Below are 14845 nucleotides of genomic sequence, written 5' to 3'. Positions count from 1 at the left end.
GAGACGTTTGCAATCAGCTCGGACGCAAAACCCGACAGACAGAACAAAACGTGCCACAGTGACTTTCAAGTCATTGTCAGCTTTATGTCACAGATCAAAGCCAAGCCGATACTCATGAAAGGATTTATGATACGTCATAACCTTTTCGGGTTTTTTTAGAGCCGCTAAAAACGGAGTTCCCTCTGATCTTGGACGCTCCATCCTCTAAATTCTCACCTTCAAAAAAAAATCAACCAGAGAAAAAAAGAACCTCAAAGGATCTTGTCTTGTTGAAAAAACAATTTCCAGCCATGTGTCCACATATTTACCAGAATATTTAAAACATCAGAGGAAAGTCTGAAGACTTATTCAAAGGAAAAGGTTCATTCACATCTAAAAAAAATGCTTTTGAATTCCATGTTTCACAGAGTATTAGATTGTAGTCATCATGATCAACATCATGATGCATCAACACTAGTTTGGCCGTTGAATATTGAGGAGAGAAAGAGAACTTAGCATATTAGCATTGTAACATCCTGAGAAGGTATGTCACTGAAGGAATGAATATCAATCTTACCCAACGGATCACAGCCCACAATCTCCAGCCTCATTCCAATCCCAGCAGGGGACCATCTCTCTGGATAGATTCGGACATACTGAGCCATCACCTCTTCAAACCGTCGGATCTCTGGAGTGTCGTAGTTTGTGTTTCCTTCAAAGATCTGGGCGCCACACAAAAACCAGTCAGCTCTGATATTTATGCACTCACCACATTATCAAGTTGCATTACCAGGTGCTGTCATTTTTTTTTATTCTCCCACACACCAACTCAACATGGAGTTGACCATTCTTGAGCAAATCCATTTGCCGCTACAACCCTCAGGAACGTGATGTACTCATACGCTCCTAAATATGCCAGCCACTTCTTATGCCTACTGGGAGCTGCCAGTAGCAATGATGGAACTAAACAAAATCACGGGTTTGGTATCTGCAGCTCTCCATAATCCTATCAGGAATTATTCCCAGTACACACGTGCTAAACATGACATCGGACAACAATGCCAAAAGACCACAGAGTTCTACACTGTCCAGATTTCAGCAGCATGCATAACTTCTGTAACACATTCAATGTCCTGAGCTCTCTGACAATTGTATGCCATACTGATATATCAGTAATGCAATACCAGGATATACCAGTCAACTTAGATCTAGCAGCACTAGGTACTGTACACTGCACCTGATTCCATGAGGAATCCTAGTATCCTACTTGAATGCAATACTTCCATCATACACAGTAATCAAACATTCCAAGCAGGTGCACAATGTGTAAGAGCTAATAATTTAAGTAGCTACCCACAACCTTTCACAGTAATTGTACATAAAGGTACAAAGGCCTCTCTACCCTAGGTGGGGAAAAACTCAAGATGTGCACAAAAAGGCCAGAATTTGATGACCCTGGCAAAAGTGATAAAAATTCAATAATGTATTTAATACGTGTATTATGGCTCAGAAAAGCAGCCAGTTAAGAGGCAATGACAAAATAGGTGGTTGTGCCCATTAAACTGAAACAAAAGTCCAAAAGCAAAGTTTCTTGTAACCTATCAATCAGTTCACCTTTATCAATCTATGATCTATTTATCAATCAGTTCACCTTTACCATGAATAGTTGTTAACATGACAATATGCCATGAAGGACACTATACCTATTGAAAAGCTTTACTCAAGGCTCTTGAAGACCACCTGGTTGCTCATTAAAAGAGAAATGGGGCACTCCGTCAGCCTCTGCAAGAGCTCACCTTGTGGTGCATGGTTCTTGGATCGATAATGTAGTCCCAGTCCTTGCCATTCATGCTGTAAGCCACCCGGTACCTCCTGACAAAGGCGCGGTTTTCGGTGCTGCCCTCTCCTCCACGGGTCCCCTGGGTGATGACGCCCCTGACCATCTTGGGGAGTCCCAGGTCCACCTGCAGCCACTCCTCCCCGGCCAGCGGCTGTGAGGCTCTGGGGAACCACCCCGAGCGGCTGGCAACCAAGCGGGCGGCACCGGGGGACCAGTGCATGTCCCGCGTCGAGGAGGCGGAGATCTGAGAGTCGGGGATGAGTCCCGAGAGCATGCCTTGCAAGTCGGAGCAGGGGGCGTCTGTGTATGGGTGAAAGAGAGAGGGGTCAGGAAAGCACAGCATGGCCATTGTATGCTAGCAGACCATGCTAGCCAACACCAGAGGTTATTGCTATTTAAAGCATACGAAGCCTCACAATCAGTGACAACCTTTGAGAAAACTCCTGATAGGAACAATCGGTGAGGATATGGAATGGCTATCAAGAAAAGAGTGAGCTTTCAGCCTAAACTTCTCAGATACATCCCCACTAAGTACCCACATTATTGTGCAAAGCATAACAGCGATCTGCTTTTCCAGTTACAGCACTCTAAACCCTACCCAGTTAGGCATCAAATTCTCCTGCAGATTTGGTGAGGACAAGGTATGTGTGTACATGCTTCTCATGTGCTTATCAGGTGGTGACAAACTTGCTCTGATAAATTCCCGTACATTAACCCTGAGAGTTGTTCAACAGCTGAAGGACACATATTTCCAGCTTAGAGTAACCCTGCATTCTTACAGTGGTTCTCGGTGTGACTAGCCAGCTGTCATTTCCCACAAAAGGACACCAAGGCTGACTTGGGAACAGCTCACACAGGCACTACAGAAGCCTTCTTGTAGTAGTTACAGTATGCAAAAAGACACCAGATTTTATTAAACTACTAGGCTAAAATCCAATTTATTTCTTTGGTTACTCTTTTCTAAAAGCCTTAAATTCATCATGAGTTCCTACTAATTAGTATCTCACTATATTCACATGTAAGGGGAGTGTTCTGCTTGTTCAGGTAACGGAAATGTTTAGCTGTAATTCATCTGATATTCCTCTATGTTCTTAAAAAAATGTTATTTTAATTATATATAAAGACAATTAATCATACTCTAATAGATTCATACATTACTTAGATAACTTGGAACAGCACAGCATGATATAAGGGATTCTTCCAAAACACAGCAATTCCACTTATGTTTCGATGGAGAAATTGGAGCCCACCCAAAACAAATGGATATTTTCATTTTCGTAAAGCCATCTATCTTGGTATTTAAGTGATGGGTTTTGTGGGCAGTAGCAGGGTGATGGCTCCATGAATTCAAAGATAAAACCATCTGTGTTACAGAAAAGAGACCATGTCACTTACATATCAAATAGCCCAGACCCGATCCAATATATTGCTTCCCTGTGAGGGCTATAACTCAGCAGGCAGAGGGGGGAAAAATTGATTGAGCAAATTACATCCCTGAGCTCTACTTGTAATGAATCTCTGAGAGCATGTTTTATCTGCTCTTTTATGGTGCTGTATGTGTCAAGGTTTTATGTTGGTGCACGAAGCTGGTTGGCATCTCTTTGGAGATAAAATTATCGTCGGACTGCAGCATAACAAATAATCTGCAATGACTGAAGGATTTCCCACATGCCCAAATTCTGTTTGCTCACTCCTTAGCCTTTCCTGGCCTGGAGAAACAATGTGAACAGAGAATGAGGTGGCAGCCGCATGAGAGGGCCTGCACTAGCCTTTTGGACTCCTACTGCATTCCAACAGACTTTATTATGACAGTTTGGGAGGAATGACAACAGTTCAATCAGACTCAGCTGTCAGGAATTCACAGTCACTGCACATGATCCCCTTCTCCACCTCTGCAGTTGCCTCCATGTCACTCCTCACTCTACATGAGCCTCCTCATCCTATCGCCAGGAGGTTGGCGCTCAGCCAAGTGGGTGTAGACAAAATTTTGACTAAACACTCCATAATCCTTTCAGTACACTTAATTGTGTGTTGTTATTCCTGGTGAACTGTTAAAAAAGTGTCACCCCTTCTGAACGCCACACTGGAAAACGTCAAATATCTTCACAAGTGATCCCTTGTTCCTCGAGACATCCCATGATGCTCATCTGCACTGTGTTTCGAATTGCCTTTCTTGAGTCATTCGCTGATGCACAATCGCTCTCGAAACGCACTGTGGAGCATTTCTTTTTGAAGCAGGGAGAACTGAAATACCCTGCATGACCTTCCCACGCTGACTCCACTGTCAGGAAGTGATGCATGATAACCTAGAGTTCATCTATTTCATATGTGCCAAAGGCCGTTTCAAAGTCAAGTGCCAAAGAAAAATGAAAGGACAGGTAAACACAGGTAGAAGTGTGGTTTTAGTAATGACATTTGAAAAAAGGTTGGAAGGGTTTTGCAAGGCCTTAACATCTATGAGGCACATTAATCTTTTTTTGGTGGGCCACTTGAGCATAAAAATGACTTCAAAACACTTAATGCATGTTCCTCTCACACATTTATGGAGGTTGTAACAAAACCTCACATTTTGTATTCCATCATAAGAAATCACAGCTGGAGACAGACCCCAAATTGCTCTCTCACCCCTGAACTGAATTTTCCTTTTTGAAATAAAACTGACAAGCCGACAAGCCAGCAAACAGAAATCTGTCTTGGAATGTATGGGGAATTTAACTGGATCATGGGTCCATCACAGGCTTTCTGCACACGTACCTGTAATCTGACATCCATAAAGTTCAAACCGGAGGGCAATTCCGTTCTCCCAAGTCTGGGGTCTGATCCGCACAAAGCGTGCCAACACCGGCTGGGGGATCCTGTTCAGAACCACTTCCGTGGGGTCTGTATTTGCATGGAACACCTGGGAAAGAAACACACCCCTGTTACAAATCACAGAACTGCTTTACACACCAATAGACACCAATTTGGAGAAATCTGGACCTCCCTCACCAGACTCCTCTTCGGAAGTGAAATGATGGTGTAACTGTGGGTGGGGGGGAGAAACAAAAACTCCGGACAGCGGATCAAATCGAAAAGATAAATAAACCAAGCAATAAAATAACAGCAAAACCCAGCCAGGCTTCTCAGTAAAGAGATCAGAAGAGTGAAAGAAAAAAAAACAAAACAAAAAGCAATAAGGCATGGCACATTCTGGCGGATGGTAAATGAACCCTTTTCACAGAAGTGACTTGGGTTCCCCCGCTCTTTTCCTGACTTGGGAGTGTGCCTGTGGTTAATATTCTCCAGGAAACAAGACAACCGGAGTCATGTCTGAGCGATGGGCAGACAAGATGACAAAGCCTGATAGCATCCTCTGCTTTTGTTTTCTTGCTCTCAAGAGGGAGAGACGGGTTGAAAAGGGGGGAAAGGGAAGACGAGCTGCTCCGATGAACCAGGAGAATAGCTTTACTCTCTGGGGCCATCTCTCACAGTGACCAGCAAGGTGTCTGATAACAGTTGCCAGCTGGCAGAGTCTGCGACAGGGCCCGACTACTTGAGTGGAAGAGCCTGAGGGGGTCTGGAAACCTTTTTTCCCCCACTTAATGCAGGCCCACTTTCAAAGCCCAGGCTACCTCTCTAGAGTTTCTGCTGAAACTGAGCCTGAGCGATGAGGAAGAGGCGGCGACGGCACAAACAAAAGGCCACAGAAGGAACGTCCTCTTCTGAAGAGCACACAGGTGGTGGAAGCCTGCCGGAAAATCCGACGGGATAGTTTCCGTAACGTACGCTGGTGGGGATTATGCCTCTGTCAACCACAGCTTCTCGGTGAATGAGTGAGCACTCTTCCGTTTGTCCTTCTACGCTGTGTTCCTGCTTGTCTGCTTGCCAGCAGGTTTGTAGCTCCCCCTGCTTTGTGGGAAGACAGCAAATCTGCTTCAAATGCTTTGCTTCCGATGTGCTCCTCTCACACGGGGTCACGCACACTAAAGACGTTTTTTTTTTACAATGCTTAGCAGTCCTTCTCTCTCATCTTTTCTTTTTCAAGTCGACATAAGGATCGGTTTACTACACAGCGTAACTGAAGCAGATAGAAATAAAAGGAAGTACCTGGATGTTATTCAGTGGAAAGGGAAATGGGTTTTTTTTTACATTTTCCATTAGTAGTTGCTTCCAGGGATTTATTTAACTCAGATGCAACATGTAGGCTTATCCCAGAGATGAGGTTTTAGACAGATCCAGCGAATGTTCCCTCCAAAACTGCACCCTTCTTCAATGAAGATCAAGAAACCCAGAAGATCAGAGGGGAATAATACTTGAATGGATCTGAAGGACACAGTCTTTAAATGTCCCAGTGGAATCATAACTAAATGAAACAATTTTTTTTCACTCCTAACCCCAACCTAAAAACACCCTTTACCAGAGCCTTGCCATATCAGTAGCCATAAACGTCAACCAATGCAAGCAAAGCAGTAGGTAGCCAAATGTGGCCTAAGTTTATGAAGGTTTTGTAGAGGTTGGGAAAGTGGGAGGACTGGGGTACCCCTTCGAAAAATGTCTTTTCAACAGTAAAAATAATACAAATGGCAATTACCTTCCAGCTCCATCCCCCCCTTATTACTTACATCCTCTGACCCCCCTGACAGTGTTACAAAGTATCAGGCAAAACCTTTAAAAAGAACCCTATTACGACACAGGGAGAGAGGAGAGAGGATGCACTATCGCCAGAGAGCTGATGCTGAATCAATACTTGCCACATGGTTACAATGCTTGCTAAGCACAAGCTGCTCAGACTTAATTATACCATTGCTCTAAATAAGCGGCCTTTTCTCCTATGTGAATGTAAACAGACATACCTGACAGCTGAACATGGAAATGTTTATCGTGGTTAATATTTAACAAGGGTCAAGGACTCATCTATCCACAGGGTGCTGTTCTAGAGGGAAAGGTTAACAATATTTCACTGGAGTTGTCTAAGAACTTGTCTCTGGAATAAACCTACATGTCACGTACACGTTACACAAGCCCCTGAACAGAGTCACGGCAGAAAACCCAGAACACGCTGTCTCCCTCACGTACTCACACAAGGCACAGCGAGGCTAACTGGAACAGCACTGAGAAAAGACACTTAAAAGCCATTATGCCGATCTGCCTGTAAAGAGCTCAACAGTGTGGGATGTCTCTAGATTCATGCCTGAGTTGCCAGTTACCTTAAAACCAGTTCCATTTATAAAGCTGTCGCATGTTTTTATATCCCATTTAATTTTTTCTGTGGTGGTGATCTATTGCCCCTCTCTTGCAATTATCTGTGCATTAGTACTTTATTCATAACAATGATAAACAAAAACACCCAAAATAAATAAAATGAAGTTTGTAATTGTGAGAATTTGATCTTTTTAGTCCACAAGACAAAGTTTAGTCATCTCCCTTTCACGGCTCTCTTTCTTTTTCTATGTTTTTTCAGTTTCTTTTTTTCCCATTCAGTTCCACCCAACTGCGGAGCTTTACAAACTGTTCTTTTTATTTTACACATTTTATATCTCAGACTTTCCTCTCCAGAAATATGCATAAAGGAATATAATAAGATAGGATACCTTACTCGGTTTGAGATTAAACGGGCACAGCATTAAAACCTAGAGAACAGTATAACAGCTCATCAAAAAATATAAGATGTTCGGCATGTGCCGAGTTATAATTATATAAAGTGCCCCTCGGGGCCTACAATTTGCCTGCAAAACAAATGTAATTTCCCCTGACATTCCTCTTTTGAATAACACACAATGCTGAGCAGTTACAGGTGCCACTGACTTTAGTTACACTAAACAGCTCTGTCATGTCTGGGCCTCTTTGAGAACAGAAGAACAAACAACAAACTAACTTATAAGCTCACAGTGTTGTGGATGTGCATGCACATAAAAGACACACTGTATACACATATGTTTCCTGTTTACTGAAAAGATGGCATTTCTTGGCCTCATACATAAATGTGGACAGACGGGACACATGCTATACGTACAGAATAGACATTAATGACATAATTCCAAAGACGTGAATGATGGGCTGTCAAATGTCTGAATGGTTACAGTGCTCTTGACAGTTTTGGCCCTCTGTGTACACATAATAGATGGCACACCAAGGCCGAAGTCTTATGTGGGGTGTAAGTCAAACTTAGCCCCACATCCTGTCTGATTTCTGTGTCCCCATGGTAAAGCACACATCTGTCTGTGGGCCTCAATTTACACACAACCTGGCCTGTGCAGTCTTTAAAGAAGACGGATATAGCCATCGGCTTTTTTTTTAGTAATATGTATCCAAAGTACAAAGGGCTCATAACATGTCAGGCATGGGTTGCATTAACATTGCCATCTTTGAACTTTTCTTTCTGTATTTTATCACTCCTTGCTCCACAACATTGTCAGCTCGTGGATATTTCTGGGTTCTTGGCGGAAGTCTGTAAACTGCTATACTTCTTAACTCTCGTCTCTTAAGCCTAGACAGTAAAGCCTTAAATAATTCGCACTCGGGGCTGGAATTATTTACAGAGGCCTTGTCATCTCATTATTCATCCCACTAAGCTGGAATTCCAGAAAAGACTAATTATGATTTGGGGAATAGTACTAGGTTCAGCAGACAGGCAGGACAAGCTGGTGCGCATTATCCAAATTACGGATGTTTCCTCGTTTCGAGGACTGAACTGGATGTTTTTCACAGGCAGTTCACACGTGCAGCTCAAGGGTCAGCTTCAGCATGGCCCAAACGCTTGAAGGGAAGTCGAGGTCCCCACCAAGAAAATCTCTATTTCCACTAGTTTCTAGAACATTCCGGCTGACTGGCTGGGAGCTGGTTTCTGGTGTGATATGTACAGAAACATTTTAAATTTAACAGTGCAGGTGAGACAGGAAGTTTGAGTGGAAACCTTCAGGTCTTTGTAGCCCACTGCTGATAATAAGCACTTTCCACACATGTAGTCAAGCCTGTCAAACTAAAAAAGCAGAGACCTGTATTTTCGTATCAGGCACCTTAATATTTGCCACATATACAGTTTAACCAACATTATTCATTCTGCATAGAAATAAATGAACTGTTAGAGATGGAGGATGCATCTTCCAACATAGAACTTCCTAGTTTTCCAAAATCATTTGCCCTTTTGGTAAAATAAATATGTTGGAGATTATGATGTCTCCATTTTGTGATTGGTGCTGTCGCATAACGTTAGTTTAAAAACTGCAAATTGTAATATGGCATGGTGCTGTACATGTTTGGCTGTTGATCTTTTCTCCTAATAAGCAGGTTTCTCTTTTACTCCACATCTACAACCCAGAAACCTCAAGCGTCAACCACAGAACCACAACTCGTCTTTTCCGGTTCACGACAGACTCGGTTGCTTCATAAAAAAAAGCCACACCAAGCCGGATTATTTCAATCACACAGGTGACAGCAAGAACAGTCCTGTTTTTAGGAGTCAGGGAGCCAATTAAATAGTTTATATGAGCAGCTTCAAGCTGAAATAATCAAAGCACCAAAGGAAGGAAATTATCTTGTGTGTGTGGCCTGCGTTGCTAACACACATCTATATTATTCATTGTTACTCAGTTTTAATCACAAGGGAAAAAGAGGGGGTCCGTCATTTCATAACATCATGTTTTATCCAGCTTTAAGTGTAAAATGCGTGCCTTCTTCTGCTGTTACCTACCCTCAGTTGGCTAATATTATTTTTACTTCCCTTTTTGTGTTCCTTTTCTAAATTAGGGGACAATTTTTTTGAATAGCGCCATATACATTCTAAAACCTACACCCTCCCATCTCCCCATTCTTACAGCACACACCTCCCCTCCCCCTGAAAGTCACATTTCACTGCCTTTACTCAGAGACATGAGTGGGACTGGACTTCTAGATGCACGACGCTCTGCTATTTACCTTCTCCAGAGGGGTCTTGACCCCCCCACTGGACATGATATTCAGAGATGCCTGTAGGGGAAACCACGTGCATCTGAGAGGATGGTTGGGGGAGCAAGTCATATATGAGCTGGACATGTGACCTCTGAACTTCTGAGGGGGGAAAAAAGCTTTTTGGTGACACTGACGCTGACGTCGAGGGCGGCGGCGGTGGAGGGGACCCTGCTGAGAATCATGGATAGCCCTACTGATAACGTCTGTCTCCTGCTGCCTTTTCACAGCTGCCAGTCTGGCTCGTCAAGGCCCTGTGGGTCTTTGGCTTGCCCAGTTCCAGACGACTCCCAAGCTAACTCTCGGCAGCGCACACCCAGAGGAAAATGTACAAGAGGAAGAAACTCCTTGTCTGTTTCTCTCTCCCTGGAGACGTTCAGTAACCCAATTCCAGTAGGCACTCCTAGCCCGTCCTTCTCTTCCAGTGTAATTCAATGCCGTTTTTGAGAGCAGCCAAGACCACCTCCTGGCTGAAGGTTACCTCACATCTGCAAAACAAAATGCCTGCCAAAAGCCTTTCCTTGATTTTTTTCGAACCTCAAATCCACTTTCCTCTTCCCATTTCTCATTCTTAACCTAGGGGACTAACGATTAAAAAGTTTCTATTAACAGGCCATCATTTTAGTTTAGTTGTCAGGTCAGATTGTGACAACTTTTACTGTTAATTTACCTTCCTGGAATAGCTGTTATGGGACGGACTGATATTTACGAATGATATTTTTCTGCTTTTCTTTGTCAGTAAGTGTGTTATGAAGCTCATATATTTAGGGCACATTTGGCCTGCAAAAGCATTTTGGTAGCATGAAAGCAAACACATTCATGGGTCCCCAAATGAGTTTTAATTAATGCAAATGGCAACTCTTATCTGCAGACTAATGAGAGCTAAACTGAATCCTTTCAATCTGGGATCCACTCTCTCACTTGGAAATAATTTTATTGTTTATACACTGATGTGTGAGGTGTGTGGAAGGAGGAGGGATATTAAAATTAGCAATTTAGCAATGGTTTTGCAGGCAACTTGCCAACTGTTATCAGTGGAAAAGCAAATTCTGCTTCACGCTTGTCTGGGCTGAAGGTTTCCTCCGTCTAACCAACAGGCTTTTTTTTTAAAAAAAAAAGCTAACTCCAAACCTCTGCTGCAGAATTTCTCTGTTAAAAAAACCCCACTGAATGGAGAGTCAACGGAGTCAGCTGAATTATTTATACACGGTAGGGCCAGGAGTGTGAACAGTGTTGTGCTTGATGGTGTGGCTGGAGATAAAAAAAAAAATCTCCACTCCTGCCTTATGTTGCCACCAACCTCGATAAAAAAAAAAACGGAAAAGAGGAGAGGAGGAGAAGCAGCTGTACAGGAACGGATAGTCAAACAGTAAATCAGGCCAAGGAAATCTCAGAAAGCCCCTGGAGGAGTGTGAAAATTCCAGGCTTCCATGCCTAGCAGTGGAAGTGATGCAATTTTGCGGAGAGGAGACTCGATGTTCAAGTAAACACCAGCCCTTGGAATTAAGGGAGTGATGAAAAACTTCGTCTGGCCCGGACTCTACAAATCCACTCCCCCACAGCCCTCCCTCACCTTTGTTTCGGGCCTGCCGCCTGTGTGTTTTTCTAGAAGCTGACAGCGGTACAGGGGGCCGTGGTCAGCGACGGCAAACGCTGCTGAAGACATTATTCTCCTTCCTCCTCTCTCTTTCTCGCAATAAAGACATTGACAGTCAGAGAGCATGGTTCCAGTTGGCTGGGTGCCAGGGCTGTTTCCCAAATGGCACAGGGAAGGGAGGAGGGTGGGGGTGGCAGACAAGCACAGGGTTTTGGGGAATGAGTGTAGAGAACAAGATGTGAAACTAGCAAGCTGCGGCACTCCCTAAACCGCTGAACCATAGGTCTGCTGTCACGCATGTCGGAAGGGACGAACCGTGGAATGGCAGGAGAGCGAAAAAGACCCTATGCGTAGCGGCGAGACGGGGGTTAGCCCGGGCTCAGCTATTCAGGGAATGCCGTATAGAAACCTATGCCTTCACGTAGCAGACGTGGGGCGACCTGGTGCTAGGAGGGTCTCAGGACATCCGAACCTCAATGCTGAGCGAGTAGCAGAGCAGAAGCAGGAAGTTAATAGGCTATACAACAAGACCCACTGGAAAGACATGAATAATCACAGGGAACTAGGAACAGGACAGAGGTAGAGCGCCCACTGGGTGTACTAGGCGTGACATCTGGGGCCTAAAACTGCCCCTGCCCACGTCCACCACCGCATGCACAACCTGATAATGGAGATAAAGCAGAAGTGGTGTCTTTTCAACTCATCCCTCTACAGCAGGGGCAGCACACTGATGCTCACACGTTCTCTCTCCTGTAAGATTATGCAGGGGTCACATTTGTCCGGCTCACTATTCACATCGCTCAGGATTTGCGATTTGTAGCAGCCTTTTGCGTGCAAACTCAAAACCAAGGTGCCCAGTTTCAGTCCCTCACATGGGAAGCATCAGTGTACAGATGCATTAGCATATACAAAGTTCCATCAACTAGCCTAAGCACCAGAAAATGCAGCTTAATATTGCACAACTATAATTAAACAACACAAGAGCACTGTTTAATAATGCGGTCTGTTCATTTCAAATATGCTGCACTCAAGTGATGGTGCTTTTCATGTTGTTTACAGAAATAATGCTATTTTTCTAGCGAAACACTTCAGAAAAAAAAGACAACAGCGTACATCTGATTACACAAGAGCATAACTAGTACAGCTGATTTTAGAATACCCACAAAATCTGTATTTAGAGACCTGTCTCATACCAGTTCAACCCATTTGTCTTATTATGTATGTTATCTACCCTCCCAATTTGGAATTTGCCAACTGCATGTTTTTCACATCTCAGCACTACAAACCCTGCAACACCACATGGGAAGAATAAGGCAGAGTACAAGCCTGCTCTAACCTGCACACCACTGTGCATTTATGACATCACAGGAAGCCAAGAAGCACCTCCCTTGCCAACACTACCACCAGCCTGCAGGGGGCGATGTTTTGACATGAGCTGAGGGAGCCCTGGATGAACGATGCCAGCCCTGCTTAGGGAATCCCAGTCTCAGCTGGTGTGACGTGAGACAAGCTCGGACCCATGTCCCCTGCAGGACAGAGCTCAGCCTATGTGACCGTGCAGTGCAAAAAAGGCAGTTTCAACAGCATATGCCCCCGTGATGGAAGTTTTCTTTCTGACACAGTATGCAAAAATTTAAAGTACTTTAAAATTAATCTCCCAGCAAATTACAGGACATAGCACACTGTTATCTTCTAGAACCTAAGAAGAAGGGGGGCCCCGTTTCTTATTTTTGTTTTCAATTCCCCACCAATTGACAGAGTAAGCATGTTATGGAGCCCAGGAGCTTGTTCTAAAATCCCAAGGTATCTAACAGAGTGAAGGAAAATAATCCGCAATCATCACCAAAAGAACCGCTTCAAATCGAAGCAACTGTCTTGGTTACAAGTAAGAGTATTAGAGGATTAAAAAAGCAATAAGAGTATTAAAATGTTGTGCTACTTTTTCAAGGAAAGGAGATCGAATTAAACCACCCAGAGAAAAGCTTGCATGGCCTTACTTGCACGTAACTGTCCGAGAGTTGTGCCTTAAGTTTAAAGGCACTGTGAAGCAATGAATAATGTTTCCTTTTATACTAAATGCTCTGTAAACTTTGTAGGAATGAAAAGTTTCCCAGGCAGAGAGTTGGAAAGTGCCATTGTACTGTGGAAGAGACGCCTGACTTCAGCAATGCTCGTCAGGAGACACCAGTGAAAGATCAATCTTGATGACAGCGTAATATTCCTTCCAGGCAAATCGGAACGATTGGTTTACCCTTCACCTGTTTTACGTCAGTATTAATCGCCAGTAATTATTCTTGAAACCTATCTCTTTCGCCCGTGAGAGCGCTGCATGCACCTGCTTAGTAAAGATAACATTTAGAGAAGTGATGAAAGCTGGAAGCCGGTGCCTCATTACTCAGTAGAAAATCTAAGCAGCAGTTTGCTGAATACGGGATCCCATAGTTCCTACGTGGCAGATGCTAAACCTGAGACCTGATCCAAGTCTGAGCATTTCTTATCAAACTGAAATGCACTTCACAGTTCTATCGAGGCTCCACCAAAATCAGCAGGAGTGAACTGAACTTCACAAGAAAGGGTCTTACAATGGCAATTGAATGAAGAAGCATAAAAAAAACGTTTCCTCCTTCCACCAGCACTATGAAGACTTCATCACAGCGTACCTAGAGACACCCGGGCGGGAATTTGTACTGTAGCAGTAGCATGTCCTTCGACTGCCATACAATTGAGTTTTTTTTTTTCATTGAGGCTGGAACACAACATCTGCATTGCTGATATTCATCTTTTTTTTCGAGGCAGCGAGATGACTTTAGCAGATGGTACCTTGTAGAGAGCAACATGGCTATAACAAGATCTCTTTAGCAAAACCGCCTCAGTCTTTCCAAAGAAAATAAGACTGCGAGGTTGCACAAAATGATTAATCCCTAGGCATGTCACAGTTTATTAAGGAGTGGCTGAAAGATGTGATCCTATCTAATGTCTGCTCTACTGAAGGCACGGACTACTGGCAGCACTTTGCTTTTCCTGACTAATGTGAGGCCATGAAAGCTATGTTGTATTGTCCAGTATTAGGAAAAGACATGGCTATCGGTAAAAGGCTTGAGCTGTGGTAATGTTGACTCAGCATTAACTCCCGCACTGATGACACACTGGTTTTTGCTAAAAACAGAAGTGAAAAACCCGTTTCATGTCAAAAGAAGTGTCTTTCTTGGACAATGGTTATAAACAGGATGTACAGCCGCACATTTAGAAGAAGGGAGAGCTGGTATAACTGGCACAGCCCCTGCTTCTTTGTAACCTTTTTAACTGTAAACTACCTCTCCTGTTGAACTTCATTCAGACTGAAGTGGCAGGTTCTCAAGGTACAGTGAAGGCTCAGTGGCCTGAACCAGGTGAAAACACAGTCATGCTTTTCACAAATCTGGCAAGTTGCCATCTCACTGTGCATCACTGTAAAAAAGCAATGGAAAATAAAGCTCGATGTTACTATATAGAACTTCCATTAAACT

General features: G+C 43.6%; 1 protein-coding gene across 2 annotated transcripts in view; it reads right to left on the bottom strand.

Moving 5' to 3' along the window:
- nrp2a (neuropilin 2a) overlaps positions 1–14845 on the bottom strand; it is an 83094-nt gene that overhangs the window by 30573 nt on the left and 37676 nt on the right. For both annotated transcript variants that reach the window (XM_088929964.1, XM_088929965.1), the window contains exons 8-10: positions 4574–4718; positions 1776–2119; positions 557–701 (exon numbers count right to left, since the gene is read on the bottom strand). In XM_088929964.1, coding sequence (XP_088786090.1) covers positions 557–701; positions 1776–2119; positions 4574–4718 — 634 coding nt within the window. The remainder of the gene's footprint in view (positions 1–556; positions 702–1775; positions 2120–4573; positions 4719–14845) is intronic.

Source organism: Atractosteus spatula, chromosome 13, assembly GCF_055471065.1.
Source record: "Atractosteus spatula isolate fAtrSpa1 chromosome 13, fAtrSpa1.hap1, whole genome shotgun sequence".
NCBI classification, from domain to species: Eukaryota; Metazoa; Chordata; class Actinopteri; order Semionotiformes; family Lepisosteidae; genus Atractosteus; species Atractosteus spatula.
This window is presented reverse-complemented; position numbering and strand designations above follow the sequence as displayed.